This window comes from Giraffa tippelskirchi, chromosome 6 (genome assembly GCF_054371585.1).
Source record: "Giraffa tippelskirchi isolate mGirTip1 chromosome 6, T2T-mGirTip1v1.2.pri, whole genome shotgun sequence".
Lineage (NCBI taxonomy): Eukaryota > Metazoa > Chordata > Mammalia > Artiodactyla > Giraffidae > Giraffa > Giraffa tippelskirchi.
Genome location: NC_137280.1, coordinates 84,094,412 through 84,116,500, shown reverse-complemented (window position 1 = coordinate 84,116,500; position 22,089 = coordinate 84,094,412). Strand labels below are relative to the sequence as shown.

The following is a 22,089-nucleotide window of genomic DNA, read 5'->3' as shown; positions in this document are numbered from 1 at the left end:
GACCATACTTTCCTGTTTCTTTGTGCGGCTTGTGATTTTTTATAATTGAAAACTGTACACTTGAATCTAACAAATGTGATGACTCTGGAGATCCAAAATTTCCTCTTCCCCAGGGTTTGCTGTGGCTCTTTTGTTTGATTATTGTGGGCTGTCTCTGTGCTGGAGATCAGTCTGAGGTATAAACTTCAGGTGTTCTTATGCCTTTTCTGATCCTGTACCTTTCCCTGGGTGTCTGTGGTTCCTTTCTAAATTCCCCTGTATCTGCTTTTGAGTGTCCTAGTCCTTGACTGTCTGGCTCCCAAAAGGGGAAAAAGAAAAAAAATAAAGGAGGAAGAAAAGAAGAATTAAAAATTTGTAGTTCTTAAATCCCATGTAAGTAGCTCCCAACCTACAGGGCAGGGCTGGCAGCACAACTGTCTAGAAAGGGGAGACAGATTCCTGGAGCCTCCTGCTCTGCCATCGTCCCTGAATCCTGCTGTGTTCATTCTTGCCTGCATACCTACTATGTCACAATGATAGTGCAGCCTATAACCAGCATTAAAAATTACTAGATGGTTCCCCTTGCTCTTTTCCACACCACATCTTGGGGGCCTAGCGCATAGTCTGCACTCCCAGCATGTCTTGGCTCACACCATGTTCCAGCACTCAGTGGCCAGTGTACCCGTCAGAGCGGGTCTGTGATCACCTGGAAGGCTGGTGAGAAAGCAGCCACAACAATGGCAGTAATAATAGCTCCAGCTCACATTCACTGAGTGCTTCTCTGTTGTTCTTTAGTCCCTGAGTCGTGTCCAACTCTCTGCGACCCCGTGGACTGCAGCGCTAAAGGCTTCCCTGTCCTTCACTATCTCCCACAGTTTGCCCAAACTCACGTTCATTGAGTCGGTGATGCTATCCAACCATCTCATCCTCTGTTCCCCACTTCTCCTCCTGCCCTGAATCTTTCCCAGCATCAGAGTCTAAAGTATTGGAGCGTCAGCTTTAGCATCAGTCCTTGCAACGAATATTCAGGGTTGATTTCCTTTAGGATTGACTTGTTTGACCTTCTTGCTGTCCAAGGGACTCTCAAGAGTCTTCTCCAGCACCATAATTTGAAAGCATCACTTTCTCGGTGTTTCCTTATGGTCCAGCTGTCACATCCATGTATGACTACTGGAAAAACCATAGCTTTGACTATATGGACCTTTGTCAGCAAAATGGTGTCTCTGCTCTTTAATACGCTGTCTAGGTTGGTCATAGCTTGCCTTCCCAGGAGAAGCGCCTTTTAATTTCATGGCTGCAGTCCTCGTCCACAGTGATTTTGAAGCCCAAGAAAATAGTCTGTCACTGTTACAGCTTTTTCCCTTCTACTTGCCGTGAAGTGATGGGATCAGATGCCATGATCTTAGTTTTTTGGATATCGAGTTGCAAACCAGCTTTTTCACTCTCCTCTTTTATCCTCATCAAGAAGCCTTTTAGTTTGCTTTCTGCCATTAGATTGGTATCATCTGCATACCTGAGGTTATTGATATTTCTCCTGGCAGTCTTGATATCAGCTTGTGCTTCATCTGCCCTGGCATTTCGCATGATGTACTCTGCATAGAAGTTAAAAAAGCAGGGTGACAGTATACAGCCTTGATGTACTTCTTTCCCAGTTTTAAACCAATCTGTTTTTCCATGTCCAGTTCTAACTGTTGCTTCTTAACCTGCATACAGATTTCTCAGGAAGCAGGTAAGGTGGTCTGGTATTCCCATCTCTTTCAGAATTTTCCACGGTTTGTTGTGATCTACACAGTCAAAGGCTTTAGTGTAGTCTGTGAAGCAAAAATCATTGTTTTTCTGGAGTTCCCTTGCTCTCTCTATGATCTAACAATTGTTGGCAGTTTGATCTCTGGTTCCTCTGACTTTTCTGAATCCAGCTTCCTGTGGGCTGGGCAGTGTGCTAGTTGCTTGGGGTGGCCCTGCCCTCCAGGAGCTGAGAAACATCTCCAGCTTCTCTTCCCATATGGCCTGTTATCGGCTCCTGGCCACCTTGGTCTCCTGGTTTGCCTCTAGCCTCAGCGCCTCCCTGAGCCACCGCCTCTTGTCTTTCATGAGTAGATTACAAGAGAGGCACCTGGTGGGCTCCTGTGACCTTTGACAAGTCAAGGGTTCCCAGTACAGGGGCAAGGGGAGAGAAGGTGGCCCTCAGGGCCATGAACAAGGCTGGCACCTGGATACTGGGGGGTCATCTGAGGTCCTCTCTGCCGAGGTGTTTGGCCTCTTTCAGAGACCACACATCTTGGCCACTTGGGGTCTCCTGCTCCCACTACTTCTAATAAACCAGCGGTCCACACTAGTGTCAGCAAAGCCTGTCTTAAAGGGCCAGAGGGTTCTCACCTTTGCAGGCCAGGTGGTCTCTGTCCCAGCTGCTCAGCTAGGTGTTAGAGCACAGAAGCAGCTCAGTGAGTACCCAGATGGGTGTTCTAGTAAAACTGTTTGCCAGAGCAGGCAGTTGCTGTATTTCGCCCCCAAGCCGTAGCTTGCTGGCCTCTGCTCTACCCTTGCCCTCCTGCCCCTGGCTTCTGTCCTCATTCGCCTTGTCTTCTCTTTGCCATTCTGCCTCTCCTGTTCCCGTCTGCCTCTCGCCTTCCACAGCTCTGGTGGCTTTCCCTTCCTGGCGCACCACTGTCCCCAGTCATAAGTGAGGGATGCTACTTACTGAAAGCTGGGGGTTTCATTCATTCTGCAAATGCTCCCCCCACCTCACCCCTGCACCGTCCAGCAGCCCTCGGGTCCCACGCCCTGATCTGGGCAGTGCTTAGGATCTTAAGATGATCAGACATCTGACAGACTTCCTGTGTCCAGGAGCCGGCTACATCCTCAAGCAGTTGATGGGTTCATGGCCCGGGAGTGATGGCCCTGTCCCCCTTGCACCAGACTCTGGGTTCAGGGTGTAGACAAGGCCCTGGTGCAGCTGCCCCATCCTGCATCTCCCTTTCTCGACTCTCTCCTTCCCACACCCACTCTGGCTCCCCATCAACCCTGAAGGCAGGGATTGTTATTTGTTCTGGTCACTGCTGTGTCCCCAGGATGAGTGTGGTGCCCAGGAGTAATTGAAAAACAACAGATAAACCCCCTGTGAGTAATTAAACAGATGTATCTGCTGCTTCAGGGGCTCAAGCTCCAAAATCCCCTCTCTCAGGAAGCCCTCCGTGAATACCCCTCCCCTCAGGTGCTGGAGACGTCTGTGTCCAGGGACTGGCCAGTATTTGTCCTTGAGGGGTTGATTGGGGTGTATGCAAGATTCATCCAGTTACTGCACCTGCCAGGGAGGACTTGTCTCCCGTGAAATGGTGAGATCAGGCCTCCTGCCAGGGAGGGAGCCACTCTGAGAGGTGCAGGTGGAGCTGGGAGCCTTGTCCTGGGCCCTGGGTCTCCAACCCTTCCTTATTCTCTGGAGCTCACAACTGATCCCATCCCTCTTACCCACAGGGTCAGCTGGCAGTCGGTCAGGAGGGTCAGCAGCCCCACCGGGCTCCCCTGTCTACCTTGACCTGGCCTACCTGCCCAGCGGGGGCAGTGCCCGCCTGGTGGATGAGGAGTTCTTCCGGCGGGTGCGTGCGCTCTGCTACGTCATCAGCGGCCAGGACCAGCACAAGGAAGAGGGCATGCGGGCTGTCCTGGACGCGCTCCTGGCTGGCAAGCAGCAGTGGGACCGGCATCTCCAGGTGTGTGATGACCAGGGCGTCGGATGGTCCCGATGACAGCACAGGTCACTGGGGCATTTTCAAGCTCCTGGCACTGGGCAGGGCAACACTTCCCGGTGTCTTCCTGCTGAACCCACACAGTCCTGTGAGGTTGGTGTGACCTTCACCCACATCCAAAGAGGGAGTGGGGCTCAGAGAAATTAATCCCTGTCCCCAAGGCCATGCGGCAATGAGGGCAAATGCAGGACCTGCCCAGCTCTTGGAACTCTGTTCCTGTTACCTCTACTTCCTTGTCTGCAGCACCCCTGGGTGAGGTTGCAGGGCGGGGCTGGTTTGATCACGTCACCTGAGCCCTGGCATTGAGTCTCCCCAAAATTATGAGAATCAGCCAGGAGGAAGAGATGGGGTGTATGGTGTCTACACATGTTGACAATTGAGCCTGAAGGCTAGGGTTGTCCCCATGAGAATCCTTGAAATACAGCCTCGAAGCAGGAGATGAATTTGGGTGGCAGGAGCCTCCAGTACCTGGCCGCCCACACAGCGCAAGTGTGCTGAGACCTGGTCTTACAGAGCGGGAGGGAGTGTTCCGACCAGAGGCAGGAGCACTCTGTATTCAGGGAGCTGGCAGGAGGTCTGGACAAGAGAAGCAGGGACATGGCAGGGGAGTGGGAGGATGGGTGGGAAGCGTGGAGAGGAATTCGCAGAGGAGTGGTCTGGTCTCCCAGGCTGTGAAAGGGCCCTTGGGGTGCCATGGGAAAGAAAAGGGACTTCAGGGACAGGCCGGCCGCCAGCTGTAGACACCTAGGCGGGAGAACGGAGGCAGCGCGGACGTGGTCAGAGAAGAGGGGCCTCCAATGCCTTGGGGCTGGGCCGGGAGGGCAGAGGGTGCGTCCCCTCACCGTTGGTCCATCTGTCCCACCTGCAGGTGACCCTGATCCCCACCTTCGATTCGGTGGCGATGCACGAGTGGTACGAGGAGACACACATGCGGCACCAGGCGCTGGGCATCACGGTGCTGGGCAGCAACAGCACCGTGTCCATGCAGGACGAGGCCTTCCCCGCCTGCAAGGTGGAGTTCTAGCCCCACCCACAGCACCCCCCAGCATCTGCCACTGTCCTGGGATGTACCTGCGTCAGAAATAAACCAGGTACCGACTCAGCTGTGGCCTCAGTTCCTTCTGCCAGCAGGAGACTCGGCAGCACTCCAGATGGTCATTGCTGCCATGGGGTGGTCTCCAGTTTGGGGAGGGACAGCTTCTGTGGAATCCCCAGTAGCCTCCAGGTGCACTCTGGCCCCCATGTCACAGATGGAAAACCTAGGCCCAGGGGAGGCAGTACCTCCCAGGTCAGTGGAGCTGGCTGCCGACATCAGCCCTCCAGCCCAGCAAGTGTGCCTGTGGGGGCCCCGGTTTATAGACGGGAAGGCAGCCTCCAAACCCCAGCCGCACAAACCAAGTGGTGGCCAAGGTGAGGTCTGAACCTTGTTTCTGTGCTCCCGAGCCATTTCAACAGAAGTCATCCTCTGTTCCTAGAGATAATTGACACTCATGGCAGGACAGTCTCACTCTACAGCAAGCTCTCAACTCATTATCGACCGGCAGATTTTTGGAGACACTAATGCCTGTGGCCAGCGTTTTTATTTTGGCCGGCCAAAATTTTATTCTGTTATTTCACTAACACTGTGTGGGTTATTACATTCAGTAGTTACACCTGACACCCTGTAAAGTCTTCTCCAGCACTGTGAGTTTCATTTTCACTTGCCCTATCAGAATCAATCACTAAAGTTTCTTGTCTTTTCATTGGTCTAACGTTCACATCGTCTGAATGGGAACCATCTTCTGAAGAACTGCCACCTTTGGAGACACTACTGTGTATTTCATTCGGACAGTCAGAGCAGGTATCTGCTAAAATTCACTGAAAAATTCTCCACTCAAAATTTAGCAATACATCATTTTTGAAAAGTTTATGGTAACTTGTGTTTATAAAATACACAAGGTTGGAACTAACGGAGGAAAACGTGAATGATAACGACAGTCTTTAAGTTGTGTAATGAACCCTTAATCAGCTTTAAGCTCTAACAACTTTGCCTGGTGTTGTTAATTGTATTACTGTCTAAATATTGATACGTCTTTGGTCAATAATGTTCAGGTAACAAAATATGTGTTAATATGTCTCCAGTCAGCAATGTGTTTAAAACGCAGTCTGAAACCTAAAAGCTACAAAACACCAATCTCCTGATGAACCCCCCTCCCTAATCTCTCTGTTCTGCACGTATAGGAACACCTAGATTTAATTTTCAGTAAGATGCCATCTGCACTAGATTGGATGGCGACCTAGAAAAAATGTGTCAAGTGCTAACCCCTCAATACCTCCCCACCTTTTCCTATAAGGAGTAACGTCTTAGTCTGGGGTCTGAAGAAGGGTCCCTGTTTATACCTGAGGCCGTGCCGCCCTGATTTTCATCCTGTGCTCTTGTTGAGCACAGCTGCCTCCTTGTTCTCCTTTCATTTCTTTCCTGGGCGGTTTGCTTATATTTATTTTTAATTAGTTCAGTTTTTTTATTTAGACGTTTGTCTTTTTCTCATTCAGATATCGTAGTTCTTTTTTTTTTTTTTTTAAAGAATAGGGACAATAAACTTGTTAAAATTTTTAATTGTAAAAAAATACATGACATAAAATTTGCCATTTTAACCACTAATAAAGTCTTGCGTTGTAACTTTTTTTTCCCAGATTTGCCCTTCAGTTTTGTTTAGGAGCAGTTTTGCTGTAAATGTTTTATTTTTATGATTTTCAAACCTCATTTCTTTAAATGTCTCTCCTTTGTGCTTTTAGAGGTCCTTCTACAGTTGCCACAAATTCTTCCAAGGTTAGTTTTTTTTTTTTTTTCCCTATGTATTTTTACCCACGTAGGTGTTATTTTGGGGTGAAGGGAGAGGTAGGGATTGCCTCAACCTGGACAGTTCAATTTTCAGTGCAATGTACAGATTTAAAACACTCCTTCCTCCCTGAAAAAGATCCCAGATGTGTTGTTGTTTATTTCCAAATCTGTACTAATCCATCGCCAACTTTTCTGGCCATCTCCTTGCTTTCTCTGGTGTAGCTTTGTGTACCTCAGTAGCTCATCAGGCAGGTTCTTTCTCTTCAATTTTACTTTTTCCCTTCATAAAAGGTTGTTTTTACATTCTTATTCCTCTTGGAGCTCTAGAATCTCCATAGAGGGGGCCCAAACACATGCTTAAGAAAAGCTGTCAACTTCTGTTTCTGACCAGATAGTGGGCTAGAGTCCCAATAAAAACAACTAAAATTGCTGGGTGAAAATGAGTTAAGTGTTGGTTAATGTATCAGTGAGCACCCAGAAAATGAGGAACAGTCAGAGGCCAGAACAGTGCAGATAGAAACCCCAAGAGGGAAAAAGGAAGCAGCTTTTCTGTTACACAAGGTGGTCTTCCATCTTCTTTTCATGGACCTTCAAGATGGTGTGTCTGATAAGTAGAGACCTCAAAGCATGAAGTAGACATCAAAATAAGATCTTCCCAAAGATGGAAAGCAAACTTAGGTGGATGACATGGTTTAAAGCAGTCCAGCATGCTGGAGACCATGGGGGAACTTTCAACTAATCTTAAAGAATTCTCCCAGTCACATCCCAGGACATATGAGCCAGCATCAAAATTCACAACCTATCAATGCCAGTAGCCAATACCTGGTATCTTTAATCCTGGTGTTTTTGCTGTGTTTAATCCTGAAAAGTGAACAAAGTGCAAGAGACAGTAATATTTGTAGAAGAGCCAAGAGAAATGAAAAAGCAAATAATTGGGTTGGATCAACCCAATTATTTGGGTTGTAGGTGGCTGAAGAGAAAATAGGTGGACTGGAAGATGGAATTGAGTGAGTTTCCTAAACAGGGGAAGGGGAAAAAAGGGGATGAGGAGACAGAAGAGAGAGAGCAGAGGCAAATTCTGAAGGGGGTAATGGTGGAGAATTTTCCAGAAGTAATGAAAGGTGTCAGTTCACTCATATTCAGAAAGCCAGCCAAATCCCAAGCAGGATATATAAAAAGACAACTTGGCAAACCTAGACAGCGTATTAAAAAGCAGAGACATCACTTTGTTGACAAAGATCCATATAGTCAAAGCTATGGTTTTTCCAGTAGTCATGTACGGATGTGAGAGTTGGACCATAAAGAAGGCTGAATGCCAAAAAATTGATGATCCTAAATTGTGGTGCTGGGGAAGACTCTTGTGAGTCCCTTGGACAGCAAGATCAAACCAGTTAATCCTAAAGGAAATCAGCCCTGAATATTCATTGGAAGGACTGATGCTGAAGCTGAAGCTCCTGTACTTTGGCCACCTGATGTAAAGAGCGGACTCATTGGAAAAGACTCTGATGCTGGGAAAGAGTGAGGGCAGGAGGAGAAGGGGGCTACAGAGGATAAGATGGTTGGATGGCATCATTGACTCAATGGACATGAGTTTGAGCAAACTCAGGGAGATAGTGAAGGACAGGGAAGACTGGTGTGCTGCAGTCCATGGGGTCGCAAAGAGTCAGACATGACTGAGCGACTGAACAACAGTGCAGAAAACAAGAAAAGCAAGAATAGTCAATGGAGAGACAGCGCCTCAGCCCCACAGCATGAAACTCAGGACACAGTCGGGTACCGTCTTTAGCAACCCAGAAGTTCTCATTCAACAGAAGCATCTTTGAAGGGTGAAAGAAATGAAAACTCGTGAATGAAATCCTGAGGGAGTTTTTTTCAGGTAGAAAATGATCCAAGTTCTGGAAGAGCTGACTTGCACGAGGAAACAGCATAGAAGTTTTAATAACAGCTAAAGTGTCACCCTCGTTAACAAGCATTATAGTATCCAATATGTAGGATGAAAAATTGCATTTAGGTGACAGTGGCAAATAAGTAAAAACTGAGTGGAGTAAGCTTTTAAAATCTTTACATTGTTTGAGGGGAGAGTAACATACTGCTTAGTTGAGCAGAGTAGCAGTATTAATAGTTAGAGTAAATACTGGGTGAACAGAACTAGTCTATAACTTCCAGATTAGTAGAGAGGGGAAGTTAGACTGAAAAAAAAAAGAAAATCCCAAATTCTTCCATAAGGAAACAGGTACAAATAGAAAGCACAAGATAATGAAAATACATACATAAAAACTTGCCAGTGATTAAGTAAATGGACAAAAAACTCCAGTTAAAAGATATATTTTTATCAGACTATATTTTTTAGTTCAATTTTTGTGCTACTTACAAGAAATATCTAACATGAAGATGCTGAAATTTTGAAAGTAAATGATGGGGGGAAAAAAAATACTGGCAAATACTAAAAAAAATTAAAGCTGATATATCCACACTAATAAAGTTTTATTTTTGGTGTATTACTAGAAATAAGAGGTTTTCCAGGTGGCTCAGTGGGTAAAGAACACACCTGCCAATGCAAGAGACTGGGTTCGATCCCTGGGTTGGGAAGATCCCCTGGAGGAGGGTGTGGCAACCCACTCCAGTATTCTTTTCTGGAGAATCCCCATGGACAGAGGAGCCTGGAGGACTACAGTCCATAGAGTCACAAAGAGTCGGACATGACTGAAGCGACTTAGCACAGACACACTAGAAATAAGGACTGTCAAATGAAAGCTTTTAACTACCAAGAAGATGTAACAGTTCCAAATTTGTATGCATCTAATAACAGGGCCTCAAAATAAAGTTATGAACCACCAGAGGGAGTAACTTTATCTTTAAAAAGAAAATCTAGGGGCTTCTCTGGCAGTCTAGTGGCTAAGACTCTCTAAGACTCCAAGCTTCCACCATAGCAGGTGCAGGTTTAATCCCTGCTTGGGGAACTAAGATCCACATGCCATGCAGCAGGGCCAAAAATTTTTTTTTTTTAATCTATTAGTAGGTTTTCTAATACTGATCTGTCCTTACGTTCCTAGAAAGAACTCCACCTGGATTATATTTCTTTTATTATATTTTTATTTCAATAAGTGGTGTATGTGTTGTGGGGAGCAGGGAGGGGTCTGGGCTTTTGCTCTCAACACTTGGCGGATCTTTCCCTGCCCTTCAGATTTCCCATGCTGCTGTGTTTCTCATCACCCTCACTCGGTAGCCCAGCATGACGGAGCTTCCATCACCTAGAACATCGGGTGGCCAGGCAGGAAAGGGACATGACAAATCAGGCACCAGCTCCTAAGTATTTCCAGCAGGAAGTTATGTGCCACTTCCACTCGTCTCATTGGCCAAAGCAAGTCACATGACTCTGCCCAAATCAGGAGCTGAAAGATAACATACTCCTTTCTTGTACCTAGAAGGAAGAGAATCAGAAATAGTGATGGAAATCAATGAATAGCCACTGACAAGTTCCCCCAAAGAGAAAGTTTTGTTCTGGCAGGCAGGAGGTTTGGCAAGCTTGTTCTATTAAAAAAAATAATAATTTTTTTTTTTTTGGTGTTGTGGGCCATAGAGTCTGTCCAGACCTGAATTCTGCTGTTATAGCTGAACAAATGGAAATAAATAGCTGCATTCCAATAAAATCTTGTTTACAGAAACCCGTGGGCTAGATTCAGCTTACAAAGGCTGTGATTTACCAACACCTGGTGTAGGGCATTACTCTGGCTTCCCATCTTACCTCTTAGAACAGTTAGAGACCTGGAGTTCCCCACCCCCTCTTTCTGCTCTCTCTCCTCTCTGTCTCCTTCCTCCCTCCCCACCCCAGTCTCTCCTGACAGCTGTCCCGCCCACCCTGTACAGAGCATGCACTAAAAATACCCTGGGACAGCCTGAGCACCTGGGGGCCCTGGAGCCTGTGGCAGAAGCCAGATGTGTGACCCATGTGTGACCTTGTCCTGGGCACCCACTCTTGGTGCCGCCTGCTCATCGGCAGCCCCTCCCCGATACTTGCCCAGAGCCTGAGCCACAACTGCCCCCTGATTTCTTGGTGTTGCTCCAACGTCTGGATCACGCCTCCAGGCCTTTGCGCCCAAGGTGTCCCCTCCCTGGAATGCCACCATCCAGCCTCGCATCAGTCAACGCATGCTGCCTTGTCGGGGAGCAGTGTGAAGTAGGGGAGCCAGACACATAGGAGGGGCCAACACCTCATGATGCCAAGCATGTTGGGTGGCCCTGGGTGCCAGCGGAGTCCCCCACACCTGGGGGTGGGGAAAAACTTCAAAATGCAAAGGATTAAGCCAGTATTAGGGGACAACCGAGAGCAGGGGTGGCAGAGGGACCCGCAAAAGCAGAGGCTTGGTCTTTTTGAGGAACCGAGAGGAGACAGAAAATTGAAGCTTCAAGAACACTGGGAGGCTGGGGGTGGGGCCATCCCTACAGCTTCATGGACACCCCACTGAGCAGATGGGACTTGCCCTTCAAAGGATCCGGTGTTGGAAGAGACCAGCCAGGCTGGGGAGCTGTGAGCACACCAGGATGGGCATGTAGAGTTGGCAGTTTCCAGAGGGGCTTGGGGCGGGACTGGGGGACCTGGTCCCTGGTGGGGCGTGGCCAGGGCACTTATCTGGAAAGATGTGGACTCTTGGAAGGCCATGATGGAGGGGGGAGGGGTAGCCTTTCTCTGAGAGAGCAACATAAAACCTCTCATCTTCCAAACCCACCACCTAGGGATCCTTCTCCAGAAAGCCCTCCCTGCTCTCTTTCTGGCCCCCACCCCCAGCCCAGGGCCTCCTCTGGCTCTTCCTGACCCACTCCCTTTTAAATGCCCCCCTGGATTTCCCCGGCACTCCAGTGGTTAAGAGTCTGTCTGCCAATGCAGGGGACATGGGTTCGATCCCTGGTCTGGGAATAATCCCATATGGCAAGGGGCAGCTAAGCCCACGCACCACAACTACTGGAGCCCTCTCTCTGCCACAAGAGAAGCCACTGCAATGAGAAACCCTCGCACCACAACTAGAGAGTAGCCCGCACTCACCTCAACTAGGGAAAGCCCGTGCACAGCAGTGAAGACCCAGCACAATCAAAAATAAACACATCAACTTAAAACACCACCCTGCCCACCAGTAAGTCACTCTTTTGCTGCCTTCTGGTCTGTAACTGGGGTTGCTGCTGGGACAGGACATGGCTGGCAACCTACCTGTACAGCATGTGCCTTTTCCCTTCCTGACATATAGTAGGTGCTCAGGAAATGTTGGTTGTGTTCCAGCTTGGCAGCACTGGGAATGTGACCTGGGTAGTATTACTTAAGCTCTCTGGACCCCACACCTGCATCCCACGTCCAGTCACAGAAAATTGGCATGAACCTCCAGGTACCCTCGAACTGTATTGGTGGTGACCAGACACCCGAGTTTCCTTCCCCAACCCCAGACAGGCCTGTTCTGCATCCTGTCCTCCCCACCCTCACAACATCTTCTGGGATCCAAAGTCAAGACAGGTGAGAGCTTAGGCCTCAATGCACCTGGGTCAAGCCCTGCCTCTGACATGTCTTCGTGTGAGACTTCAGAGAGCAGCCTCTTGTCTATCAGCCTTGATCCCTTCACCTGTAAAACAAGAATCAAAGCCCCCTCCCCACCTTGCCCTGGCCCAGGCTCGAGGAAGAAGCCATGTGTGGGGGTATGAATGAAGTTCAGACACTACCTAGCTGGTGTGGGTGGCGCCAGAGCCCCCACGGACCTCCCAGCTTCTGATGGGAAGGGCACCAAGCCTAACACAATGCCCCAGCCCTGAGGGGTTATCTCTGAGCTGAAGGAAAGCCAGACCAGAGCTACCATGCAGGAACTGAGAGCTAAGCTACCAGTCAGATGGGGAACTGAGAGAACTCCAGGAGGAAGGAACAGCAGAAGCAAAGGCTCTGAGGTGAGACCAACTTTGTAGAACTGCCTTGAGAGGGGCAAGGCCAGAATGCGCTGGCCTGGAGGGCTTAGGGATGGGGAGGGGGGGAGGGGGTGGTGTACGGTCTTTACTGAGGGTCCTGGGCACTAGGGCAGGGTTTGGAGCTAGAGAGGCAGGTGATCACTTTCTGTTTGAAAACTGATCCCTGTGGGTACAGGTTAACATCCTGAGCCTCTATACCTGTACCCCTGAATGGAATAATTCAGCGAATGGAGAGGGGATGGTAGGAGCCAGGTTTCTCCCTATTGGAGTGGGAGGTTACAGACAGGCAAAGGAGGTTAGGATCAGTTTAGTAAATGTAAAGGCATCTGTATGAATTCATGTTTAATTTCCTATAGATACAGTTACGTATGGGAATATTTATAGATCTGTGTATATATACAGGTTAATACACACACATATATGTCCTTGCTCTGTCCACCGAGAGGGCCTAGAAGCAACTATACTCCAGTGGTGATGAGCACACTTACTGTCCAAATGTTGGTTTTCTAAAAGTATTCTCCAATGAAGGGCACCAGGGCTGCTCCTTGGAGAAAGGCTAATTCTAGGACTAGGGCAGGAAATATATCAGATGAGCTTGAAGCATGTCGTAGTGGCAAAGAAAGGGAAGTGCTAAAAGAGAAAAAGGAAAAGTGCTAAAAGAGAAAAAAAGACAAAGACAGACAAAAAATGCGAAAGACGAGGGCGTGTCAAAGCAACGTGAGAGCCAACTGAATGAGCTTCCAATGGCCAAAGCTGGAACAATTTGAGCAAGAAAATCAATAAAGTAGTATTGGATTATAATCCAAAGTATAGAATAAATATCCATGATTCCATACCGATATGGGAGAAGAGACTTATTTCCCATCGGAGGAATTCCAAGTAATTTTTTGCCCTCGAGGTAGGAGAGAGTGATTCCTTATCCCTTGGATGTGGGCTGTAAATAGTGACTTCCTTCCAAAGGGTAGAGCTTGGAAAGGTGGCAGAGACTAACCTGATAGTGGAAACCCCTGCCAGACGCTACCTTAGCCAAGTGATCTCAACATCACTGAAATTTCATGTTGAAGATGTGCGCCCTGGATACAGTGGGATGAGAGGAGGTTTCACCTCTGTGATCTGATCCGTCACCCCAGTCAAACCCAGAGAAAAACATCAGGCAAATTCCAATTGCAGCAATCATATAACAGTATATAAACATATCAAATCAACATGTACTACACAGGAAATTCACACAATACTATATGTCAAACACAGTTAAATTAAAAAATATTTTTTTAAATCCCCATTGAGGGGCATCCTACAAAATACCTAATGAATTCTCAAAACTGTCAAGGTCATTAATATTAAAAAAGTCTGCGAAACTGTTGAATTCAGAAAAGCCTAAGTGATGTGATGACTTGATTACCCCTGAAGGGGTCCTGAGACAGAAAAAGAACATTAGGGAAAACTGAGCAAATCTGAATAATGTATGTATTTTAGTTAATAATAACATCTCAATGTTGGTTCACTAATTGTGACAAAGGTACCATATTAATGTCAGGTATTAATAATAGAAATTGGGTGTGGGATACACAGGAACTCTGTAATATCTTCATAGTAATTCTGTAAATTGAAAACTGCTCTAAAATTTAAAATGTACTTTTAAAAACCTCTCTAGGGTTTTTCCGGTGGTCCAGTGGTTAAGAATCCACCTTGCAATGCAGGGGACACAGGTTCAATCCCTGGTCTGGGAAGAGCCCACATGCCACGTGGCAACCAGACCTGTGTGCCACAACTACTGAAGCTACATGCTGCAGCCACTGAAGCCTGTGCTCCAGAACAAGAGAAGCCCCCGCAATGAGAAGCCCATGTGCCATCACTAGAGAGTAATCCCTGCTCGCTGCAACTCGAGAAAGGCTTTGTACAGCAACAAAGACCCAGAGCAGCCAAAAATAAGTAAATAATTAAATCTTGGGGGGGGGGAACCCTATAGTTGCCATGTGGAACAGGGATTGTCAGCAGGAAGGGGTGAAGGCAAAAAGAGGCACATGTACTAATAGGAAGCCGAGGCAGCATCCAGGCTGCACCCAGGGCCCAGGCCACTGCAGGGTACAGGAAAATGAGCAAACTGTGACCAGTGTGGATGATGAAGGGAAGAGAAGGATCTCAGAGACTTCCAGGCCTCTGGCCAGGTTCCTGCGCGGCCTTTCTAATCTGGGGAGGCTGGTGGAGGAGCAGGCCTGGAGGCAAGCTGATCAGCCAGGAACAGATTTGAATGGAGGACCCACAGGCGCTGTATGAATCTCATTTTATGAGCACTCACTTGAGGGCGACCAGAGCCTCTCAGGTTTAGGACATGACAACATTCTTAAGGATGGTTCTCCCCAGCCCTGGGACCAGATCCTGAGGTTGCCCACATCAGGCTGTAGACTTGCTGTGTAGCCTGCAGGAGCCTTCTCTGAGCCTCAGTTTTCCCATCTGTAAAATGAGAATCAATATGTGCCGCTCACAGGCTTGTAGGAGCAATCAGATGAGTCCTTCTTAGTGCTTGTCACACATTTGGAGCTCAGTAAACTATACAGACCCTTCCCACCGAGTCTCAGGTGGAAGGAACTGGATCTATCGCTTTAAATTATGCAAACGAATGCGGGTAGTGGGGCGGGGAGATTAAAAAAAGGAGCCGCTCCCCCAGACAATCAGCGCGCTGGGCTGGTGGAACTGGCCGCCTAAATGGCCCAATGGCTGGCCGCGCGCGCTCGCCTCCCGCCCGTGCCTCCCAGGCCGCCGCGGAGGTGGGGACTCTCCCGGCCACGCCCCGGAGGCGGGGCCATCCGGCGGCCGCGCCGCATCCGCGGAGGGAGGGGAGGGGCGGGGCGGGGCGGGCTCGGGTATCAGCTACCGAGCCGCAGGTGGCGGCGGGCGCGGGGCTCGGCCCGAGCTCGGGAGGTGAGTGCTGCTCCCTGAAACACCCCGAGCCCCTCTGGCCCGCGCAGCGCCCCATGCGCACCGCGCCCGGCAGCCCGGCGGCTCCAGGGTCAAAGGCGCGGCGGGATGTGAGGGGCGGAGAACCGAGGGTGGGGGGCTGCGCGTTGGGTACCCGGTCCTTCCTCCACCTCCCGCGTGATAACCGGGGATCCGCGAAGGGAGATAGAGACCCCTCCTAAATCCTCCATCTCCTGGCCTAGAACTGGAGCATGCAGCGGGGCGGCTGTGAATCGAGACCCCTCCCCAAAATCCCTTTATTCTAAGCCTGGATCTGGATCTAGGTTCCAGAGTTGCAAAGATGAGCTTGCCGCTCTCCCTCGAGCCTGGGACCCAAGACAGATGAAATGGAGACCACCCTCAATTTCCCTCTTCCCAGCTCTGGCCTGTAGATCGCCCCACCCCACCCCACCCCCGGTCCCGAGACCAACATGAGGAACCCCTTCCTCTGTGAACCCCTATCTAGGCCTGGCTAAGGAGCTGGGTGTCCCCTGGTCCCTCCTGTAGAGTGTCTTTTTCTAGCTCCCTACCACAAGGATGGGGTAATGGAGGGGCATTTCACTGGCATCCTCTGCAGGGACCCCAAGATTGGAATTCTGGGGAGGGTCAGATGGAGTCCCTTGCCTGGCAAGACCAGGCCGGGCCAGGCTTGGAAAGACCTGGAGCATGGACTCAGTGGTGGTCCCTGCTTCAGTGGGAAATGGGCAGTGAGCATCTGTTCCCAGGGATTAAAATAAATCGAGGTAAATTAGGATCTTGCTGCAGGCTGACTGAAAGTGGGGTGCGGAGGAGGGTTGGGGGGTGGGCGGCCCCTCCATCTGCCTCAGATCCCAGAATTTGCCTGCCTCATCTGCAGTAGGTACCAGGAGGTAGCTTCGGATGGACCTGCCTCACCGGTGACCTTGGACAGATGACAGACCTCCCTGAGCCTTTATTTATTTATTTTTTTAATTTAAAAGTGGGGTTGCAGCTTCAAAGCTTGTACTCTACTGATTCTGAAACCCACCCACTCCATCTTTTGCTAAATTGTGACTCCACCCTTTTGCTAAAGATGGTGGTCGGAGGAGAGAGAGCAATAGGTTTGGAGATCCCTCCATTTGCCTTGCTGGCCTCAGAGCCTCAGTTTATTGCACTGCAAAATGGGCTGATGGTCACACTCTGGCATTGCTGGAAGAGTTGCTTTGCCAGACAATAAAACATATTACCAAGCTGCCATCATCAGAACAGGGGCTCCTCCACCCTGGTCATGCTGGCAGGACTGCCCGGGGCATATCCTGATCCACATACCTTCACCCACGCCAGGGGCAAGCCATTACCTAGATAGGATCCTGGGCAGGATGAGGTGGGAGGTGCTGGACCAGTCTATCCTCTGTCCCTTGGGGCTCTGTCCCTGTGGTGGGGGTGGAAGTCTAGAGTTCCCAGGTTCAAATCCAGCTTTCCTGTGAGTGGCTTTGCCCCTTTGCACCTTGGTGTGTTCTTCTATGAAATGGGCTGAATTCCCCTTGGAAGATCAGAGCAGACTGGCAGAACAAGAGTGCTGTAAATGCAGACATTGTAATACTGTAGTCATTATCATACAGCATTATAATCATTACTATATTGTAATTATAATACTAATTGCAATATTAGTGAGCATAAACAGGGTCAACAGCTGATTCAGGTCAGAGCAAGATAGGAAAGGAGAAAATCTGCAAGGGTAATGCTTGCTGTGTCTCCAGAGCTCAGTAGTCAGTTGGTGCTCAATAGGTGTTGGCCAAGGAAAGTGATGGAGAGAGAGGAGACAGCAGGGAAGACTGAAAAATTCCTGAGCAGAAGCTCAGAGGCTATTCACCACCCAGTTACTGTATGACATAGGGCCAGTGCCTCAGTTGCCTCATTGAGGGTAATGGCTGAGTCGAGACCCTGCCTCCAAGTGTCACTGTGAGAATCAAGCCAGACTGTGTAAATGGGCACAACCCTGGTGGGCAGCCCTAGAGGGGAGCAAGTGCATGACAGAGCTGGTCCTTGAAACAGCATAGCCAAGAGGCCAGTCACAGGAAAAGAAGAGAAAGACCCCAAATTGGCCCTACTGTGAGCAAACTGGAGTCCAAGGGAGAGCAAAATGATAGATCCTGTTTTGCAGAAGCCTAGAGGCCCAGAGAGGTCAGGGGCAGCCCAAGGCCACCTACTGAGAAGTCAGGAGCTCCAGACAACCCGTCAGGAACAGGAGCCCTGCCTTCTTTGCTGACTTGGTTCCTGTCTTGTTTTATCTGCTCCCGGACCTGCTCAAATGCTGAACTGGCAAGAAACCCCAGGGTTTTGGGAATTGATGCTGGGGAGGCTGGATCTCTAGGCAGTGCCCAGAGCTTGTGTCAGCCATCTCTGGGAAGGACTCTGTTCCCCACTTCCAGCAGCCAGAGGATGGGGGCATCCGGGTCAGCTGACAGCCTGCTGTGTGACCTTGGGCAAGGACCTATCCATGTCTGGGCTTTGCCCTGGCACTGAGGAGGCTGGGAGAATTGGGTTTGCACAGGGCTGACTTCTCCATCAGACACAGTGACCACCATGTCTCAGGCACAATCTTGGGGTCCGTAAAGGTGTTTTAACTTCTTTTAAAATCAGAAGGGGGAAAAAACCCAGGCTTTGGGGTCAAAGAAAACATTTAATATATGGTATTAATATATTCGTCTCTATGTCAAATGTAGTTGTAAAAATCGTTTAAATTCTTTTTTTAGTGGAGGAAGGGACCCTGAAAGCAAAAGTGCCTTAGGCCCATGGAAGTCCTTATACAGCCCTGGGTTTGAGTCTTGGTGCTCCCATTCACCGGCTGTGCAACCTTGGGCACGTGGACTCCCCTCTCTGAGTCTTGGGTTCCCTGCCCCCACCCAGTGAAGCAGGCATCACTGGCCCACCTAAGAATGGTGAGATGTGGAATGTTTAGTCTACATGGTTGGTGCTCAAATTTGTGGGTACTATTATTTGACAATTGTTATCAAGATTATATTTGCTCAGTAATAATAGCCCCAAGGTGGGGGCCTCAGCTTTCCCACCCAGCACCTGCACAGTTCTAGGGAGGTCCCAGGGGTGCTGGTCTGGCGGGGGAGGTGAGCTGGCGGTTGGGCCATGGGCGGGGCGGGGTGAGCTTCCTGTCCCCCAGGCACAGGGGCCTCAGCTAACGGAAGTGGCAGGGGCCACGTGGTTATCTCCTGGTACCCGCCCTGTCTGACAGGGACTCTGTTCCCACTCGCTGTCCGGTGAGTCTGAGCCCAGGCCAGGAGGCCCCCATTGCTCCTCCTTTCCCCTCTCAGGGACAGAAGGGAGACTCTCCTACCTGGCCCGGGTTTCGAGAGAAACAGTAGGTGTCACTTCCTGGGCCTGCGCAGGGTCACCTTTGCTCTGCCACTGTGCTCCTCCACTTTACAACCCTGAGTGGCAGGATGGATGGGAGGGTGGTCGCGGGAATATGGTGAATCAGAGCCACACGGGGTAGTTTCAGTCAGGGGTTCTTCAGCAGACAGGTCAGGGACAAAATCATAGAGACCTGGGGACAGTCAGTGACCTCTCTGTGGTTCAGTTTCCTCATCTGTAAAGTTGATATTGAGCCCCACGTTGTGGTTGTGAAGGTTGAATGAATGTGTGGTGCCTGGAAAGAGCCAGACACAGTGTTGCACTCACACTGGTGCTCAGGGGCAATCTAATGGGAGTTGTAAAAACAGTAGCGAAGATTCTTGGTTTTGGGGAAACTGAGGCCCTCTGGCTCCTAGGATCTTCTAGACCTATACTATCTAGCAGAACTTCATCTGTGCTGTCCAGTATAGTGGCCACCAGCCTTGTGTGTCTACTGAGCCCTGGAAACAAGGCTGGCACAACTGAGGAAGTAGGAGGTAAATTGTATTTAATTTTGTTTAGTTTAAAATTAAGTTGCCACTTAATGGGGGCTAGTAGTTCCCATCATCAGTTAGCATAGCTCCAAGGGATTTGGAGATGCTCAGGGTCTAGGTCATGGCCAAAATCTAAGAAATAAGATGGGAATTTAGGGCTTTTCCCTCTTGGGATGTCAGCTTGGTATGCTCCCAGTTACACTAGGTTTCCTCATGGGCTACACTGGGGGCTGGAGTTTCTCAGGGGTCCCAGTGCCGCTCAACACAGGGTGGTGGTTGGGAATGTTTGTTGAATAAAATAATTGTTTGCTTGGTGAACTCCTGTTCATGCTTTAAAACCCCAACTCCCATGCCCTCTCCTTTAGTTCAAGTCCCCCACCCAAATCATCTCATGGACCCTGGTATTGTCCTGGCCAGGTTGGCACATGGTGGGTGCTGGGTGACTTATAGAAGTCATGTAACTGGAGGATAGCTGATCATGGGTCAAATTAAACTCAAGATTAGAAAACTGAGGCTTAGAAAGGGGCAGCCTTGCCCAAGGTCCTTTGCTCAGTCCTTTCCAGTGAGGCCCAGGGAACTTCCCCATCCCTGGGGTCACCAGCCCCGTCTCTGCTGCTACTGTGCCTCCTGGGCTCCCAGCTGCTGCTGCCCTCGGGGTCATGAATTATGGATGAGGCTTATGGGCTCCAGTGACAAGCCCAACCTCGACAACATGCCAAGGACACCAAGTGTCCCTCCCTTGCCTGGTGGCTTGGCTCATCCCCTTCTCCTTGGAGGCCTCGGGTCCTCCAGTAAGATCCCTTCTAGGCATTTCCTCGTGTTTTGCAGATAGGGAAACTGAGACACGGAGCTGGACAGTGATTCAGATACCTACCAGGTGAACCCACTGGCTTCCAGGGGGCAGGGTCAGGACTCATGGACACACCAGTGTCAGCTGGGTCACCATGGCAAGGGTTGAACTTTCCATCCCAGGAATGTGCATGGCATGGGGACTGTTGTAGAGGGATTCAGGAGACCCTGAGGGAACCTTAGGGACACTTGAAGGACCCCAACTCCCATGTGGCCAATCACAGTCCCAGTGTCCACCTCTCACCAGACCCTTTTCTGACAGGAGCTGCCCAGTGCGGAGCTGAGTGCTCACGGAACTCAGCTGACCCAAGCACAAATCCACTGTCATTTCCTGGCTGTGTGACCTTGGCAAGTAGCTTGAGGGGACTCAGTTTTTCTGTCTCTGAAATGGCCCAGAGCTTTTCTACCCATCCCCCACCATGAACTCCTCTTCATGCTTAAAAACCCCACCCCCATGCCCCCTCCTCTAGTCTAGGCTCCCCCCAGACCCTATCCCTTCATTTAGTTCAGCTCTGACCCCACAGAGCTGGGGTTATCTGTATCCAACTCTGTTCCTGTAGGCTAGGAGCTACTTGGGGACCATGCCCAAAGCTGAATCACTCCAGGGGCCCTGGCATACTCCCAGCACTGGGGCTTTTGGTTCCTCCTCCATCCTCTTTCTCCTTCCTCCACAAGGAGAGAAGTTGGAATTTCCCCTCCTTAGGCCCGAGCCAGCTGTGACTACAACTCAAATTTGCCTCTCTCTTTGGACAGGCACAAGATAGGAACCTTCAGAGGTCTCCACAGAGGCCATCAAAATGTCGTATTTTGGAGAGTATTTTTGGGTAAGTAAGATTCACTCTTATTTTGGTGGGGTGTCCTGGAAGGGCTGCGGGGGCTTTTATGGAGATGGAGAAACCTGGTGGCTTGTGGGCAGAGTCTTAGGCAGATGCAGGGTTTGCAGGGGGTAGAAGTTAAAGTGGGAGGAGTCAGGCTGAGTTTGAATCTATAGCCCCAGATGTCGTAGGCCTTATGGTCTTGGGCATGTCACAGCTTGAACAGGGTTACTGAGGCCCACAGTAGGAATCTCTTACCTGAAGTTGCCCAGCGAGAAAGTAGAGTCAGGTCTCAAACCCAGGGCCAGACCAAGCTTCCAGGATCATTCCAGCCAGGGAATTTCCATATCTTCCCCATCCTGGAGAGTTGGGGGGTTTTCTTGACTTGACCCCTAGGGACCTGCTTACCTGTCTGCTCTCCAGACTGAGGACCACATAGTATGACTCAAGGAGCCAAGTGAGACAGATTTGTTTTTACTCATTCACTCCCTCCCTCCCTCCCTCCCTGTCACCACTACCCCACACCCAGCCCTCTCTGGGAAATGTTGGAGCCCCCAGGAGACTCCCTCCCAACCCTGACCCTGAGGAACCCCCAATCTGGGGGACACAAGCTAGTAAGACACCTCTAGTCCTACTGAGTCAGGACTGAGCCCAACCTTGAGTGTGCCAGAGAAGGAGCAAGGATGCAGACCTGTGTTTGCCATGGGCTTTGAAGGCTGATTTCCAGAAAGGCATTCTGGGCAGGGGGAACAACCTGGGCAAAAATAAAGAGGTGTGACACGGGGTGGCCAGTGGAGGGCACAAGGACTCCTCTTGCAGAGCCAGGCTAATGGGGAGACACAGAGGATGTGTGAACAGGAGAATAGGGTAGGACTTGGGGCAGAAAGCCCCTTCCTCGGTTGCAGGCCCAGAGCTTGCAAAGAGGAAGCCCGTTGCTAGGCAACTAGTTGCCCCTGGCAACAGGCCTTTCTCCCTCCCCAGCTGGGGCTCCTCTTACTAGCATTTGCTTTCTTAAAGGGGCAGCACCCCCTTGCCACCCGCGGGTAGCGGCTGGGCGGGGGGTTGGTAGGGGGGGTGGTAGGGATGGGAGGAGGGCTGGACCTCCACCTTCTTTCCAAGGGTCA

General features: G+C 50.0%; 2 protein-coding genes and 1 long non-coding RNA gene across 10 annotated transcripts in view; 2 read left to right on the top strand and 1 right to left on the bottom strand.

Moving 5' to 3' along the window:
* The window catches only part of MAP1S (microtubule associated protein 1S), a 39,231-nt gene extending 32,864 nt beyond the window's left edge, over nucleotides 1-6,367 (top strand). For 3 of the 8 annotated variants that reach the window (XR_014055627.1, XR_014055632.1, XR_014055628.1), the window contains exons 6-8: nucleotides 3,451-3,686; nucleotides 4,591-4,813; nucleotides 5,510-6,367. Coding sequence is in view for 3 of the 8 variants with exons in the window: in XM_081496445.1 (XP_081352571.1) it covers nucleotides 3,451-3,686; nucleotides 4,591-4,746 (392 nt within the window). In the remaining 5 variants the exon portion in view is untranslated. Of the gene's footprint in view, nucleotides 1-3,190; nucleotides 3,312-3,450; nucleotides 3,687-4,590; nucleotides 4,825-5,509 lie in introns of those variants that run through there. The other 5 variants (XM_081496445.1, XM_081496446.1, XM_081496447.1 and 2 more) reach the window with 2 other exon arrangements.
* Nucleotides 6,368-10,093: 3,726 nt separating this feature from the next.
* LOC145508851 (uncharacterized) lies at nucleotides 10,094-21,907 on the bottom strand. The gene is made up of 4 exons (XR_014055633.1): nucleotides 21,657-21,907; nucleotides 21,224-21,324; nucleotides 16,758-16,978; nucleotides 10,094-14,937 (listed from the first exon to the last, which is right to left on the bottom strand). It is a non-coding gene; the product is annotated as an uncharacterized LOC145508851 (long non-coding RNA).
* FCHO1 (FCH and mu domain containing endocytic adaptor 1) overlaps nucleotides 15,346-22,089 on the top strand; it is a 28,876-nt gene continuing 22,132 nt past the window's right edge. Inside the window, exons 1-3 of the mRNA XM_081496449.1 lie at nucleotides 15,346-15,405; nucleotides 20,413-20,498; nucleotides 20,904-20,974. Coding sequence (XP_081352575.1) covers nucleotides 20,948-20,974 — 27 coding nt within the window. The 5' untranslated portion in view covers nucleotides 15,346-15,405; nucleotides 20,413-20,498; nucleotides 20,904-20,947. The remainder of the gene's footprint in view (nucleotides 15,406-20,412; nucleotides 20,499-20,903; nucleotides 20,975-22,089) is intronic.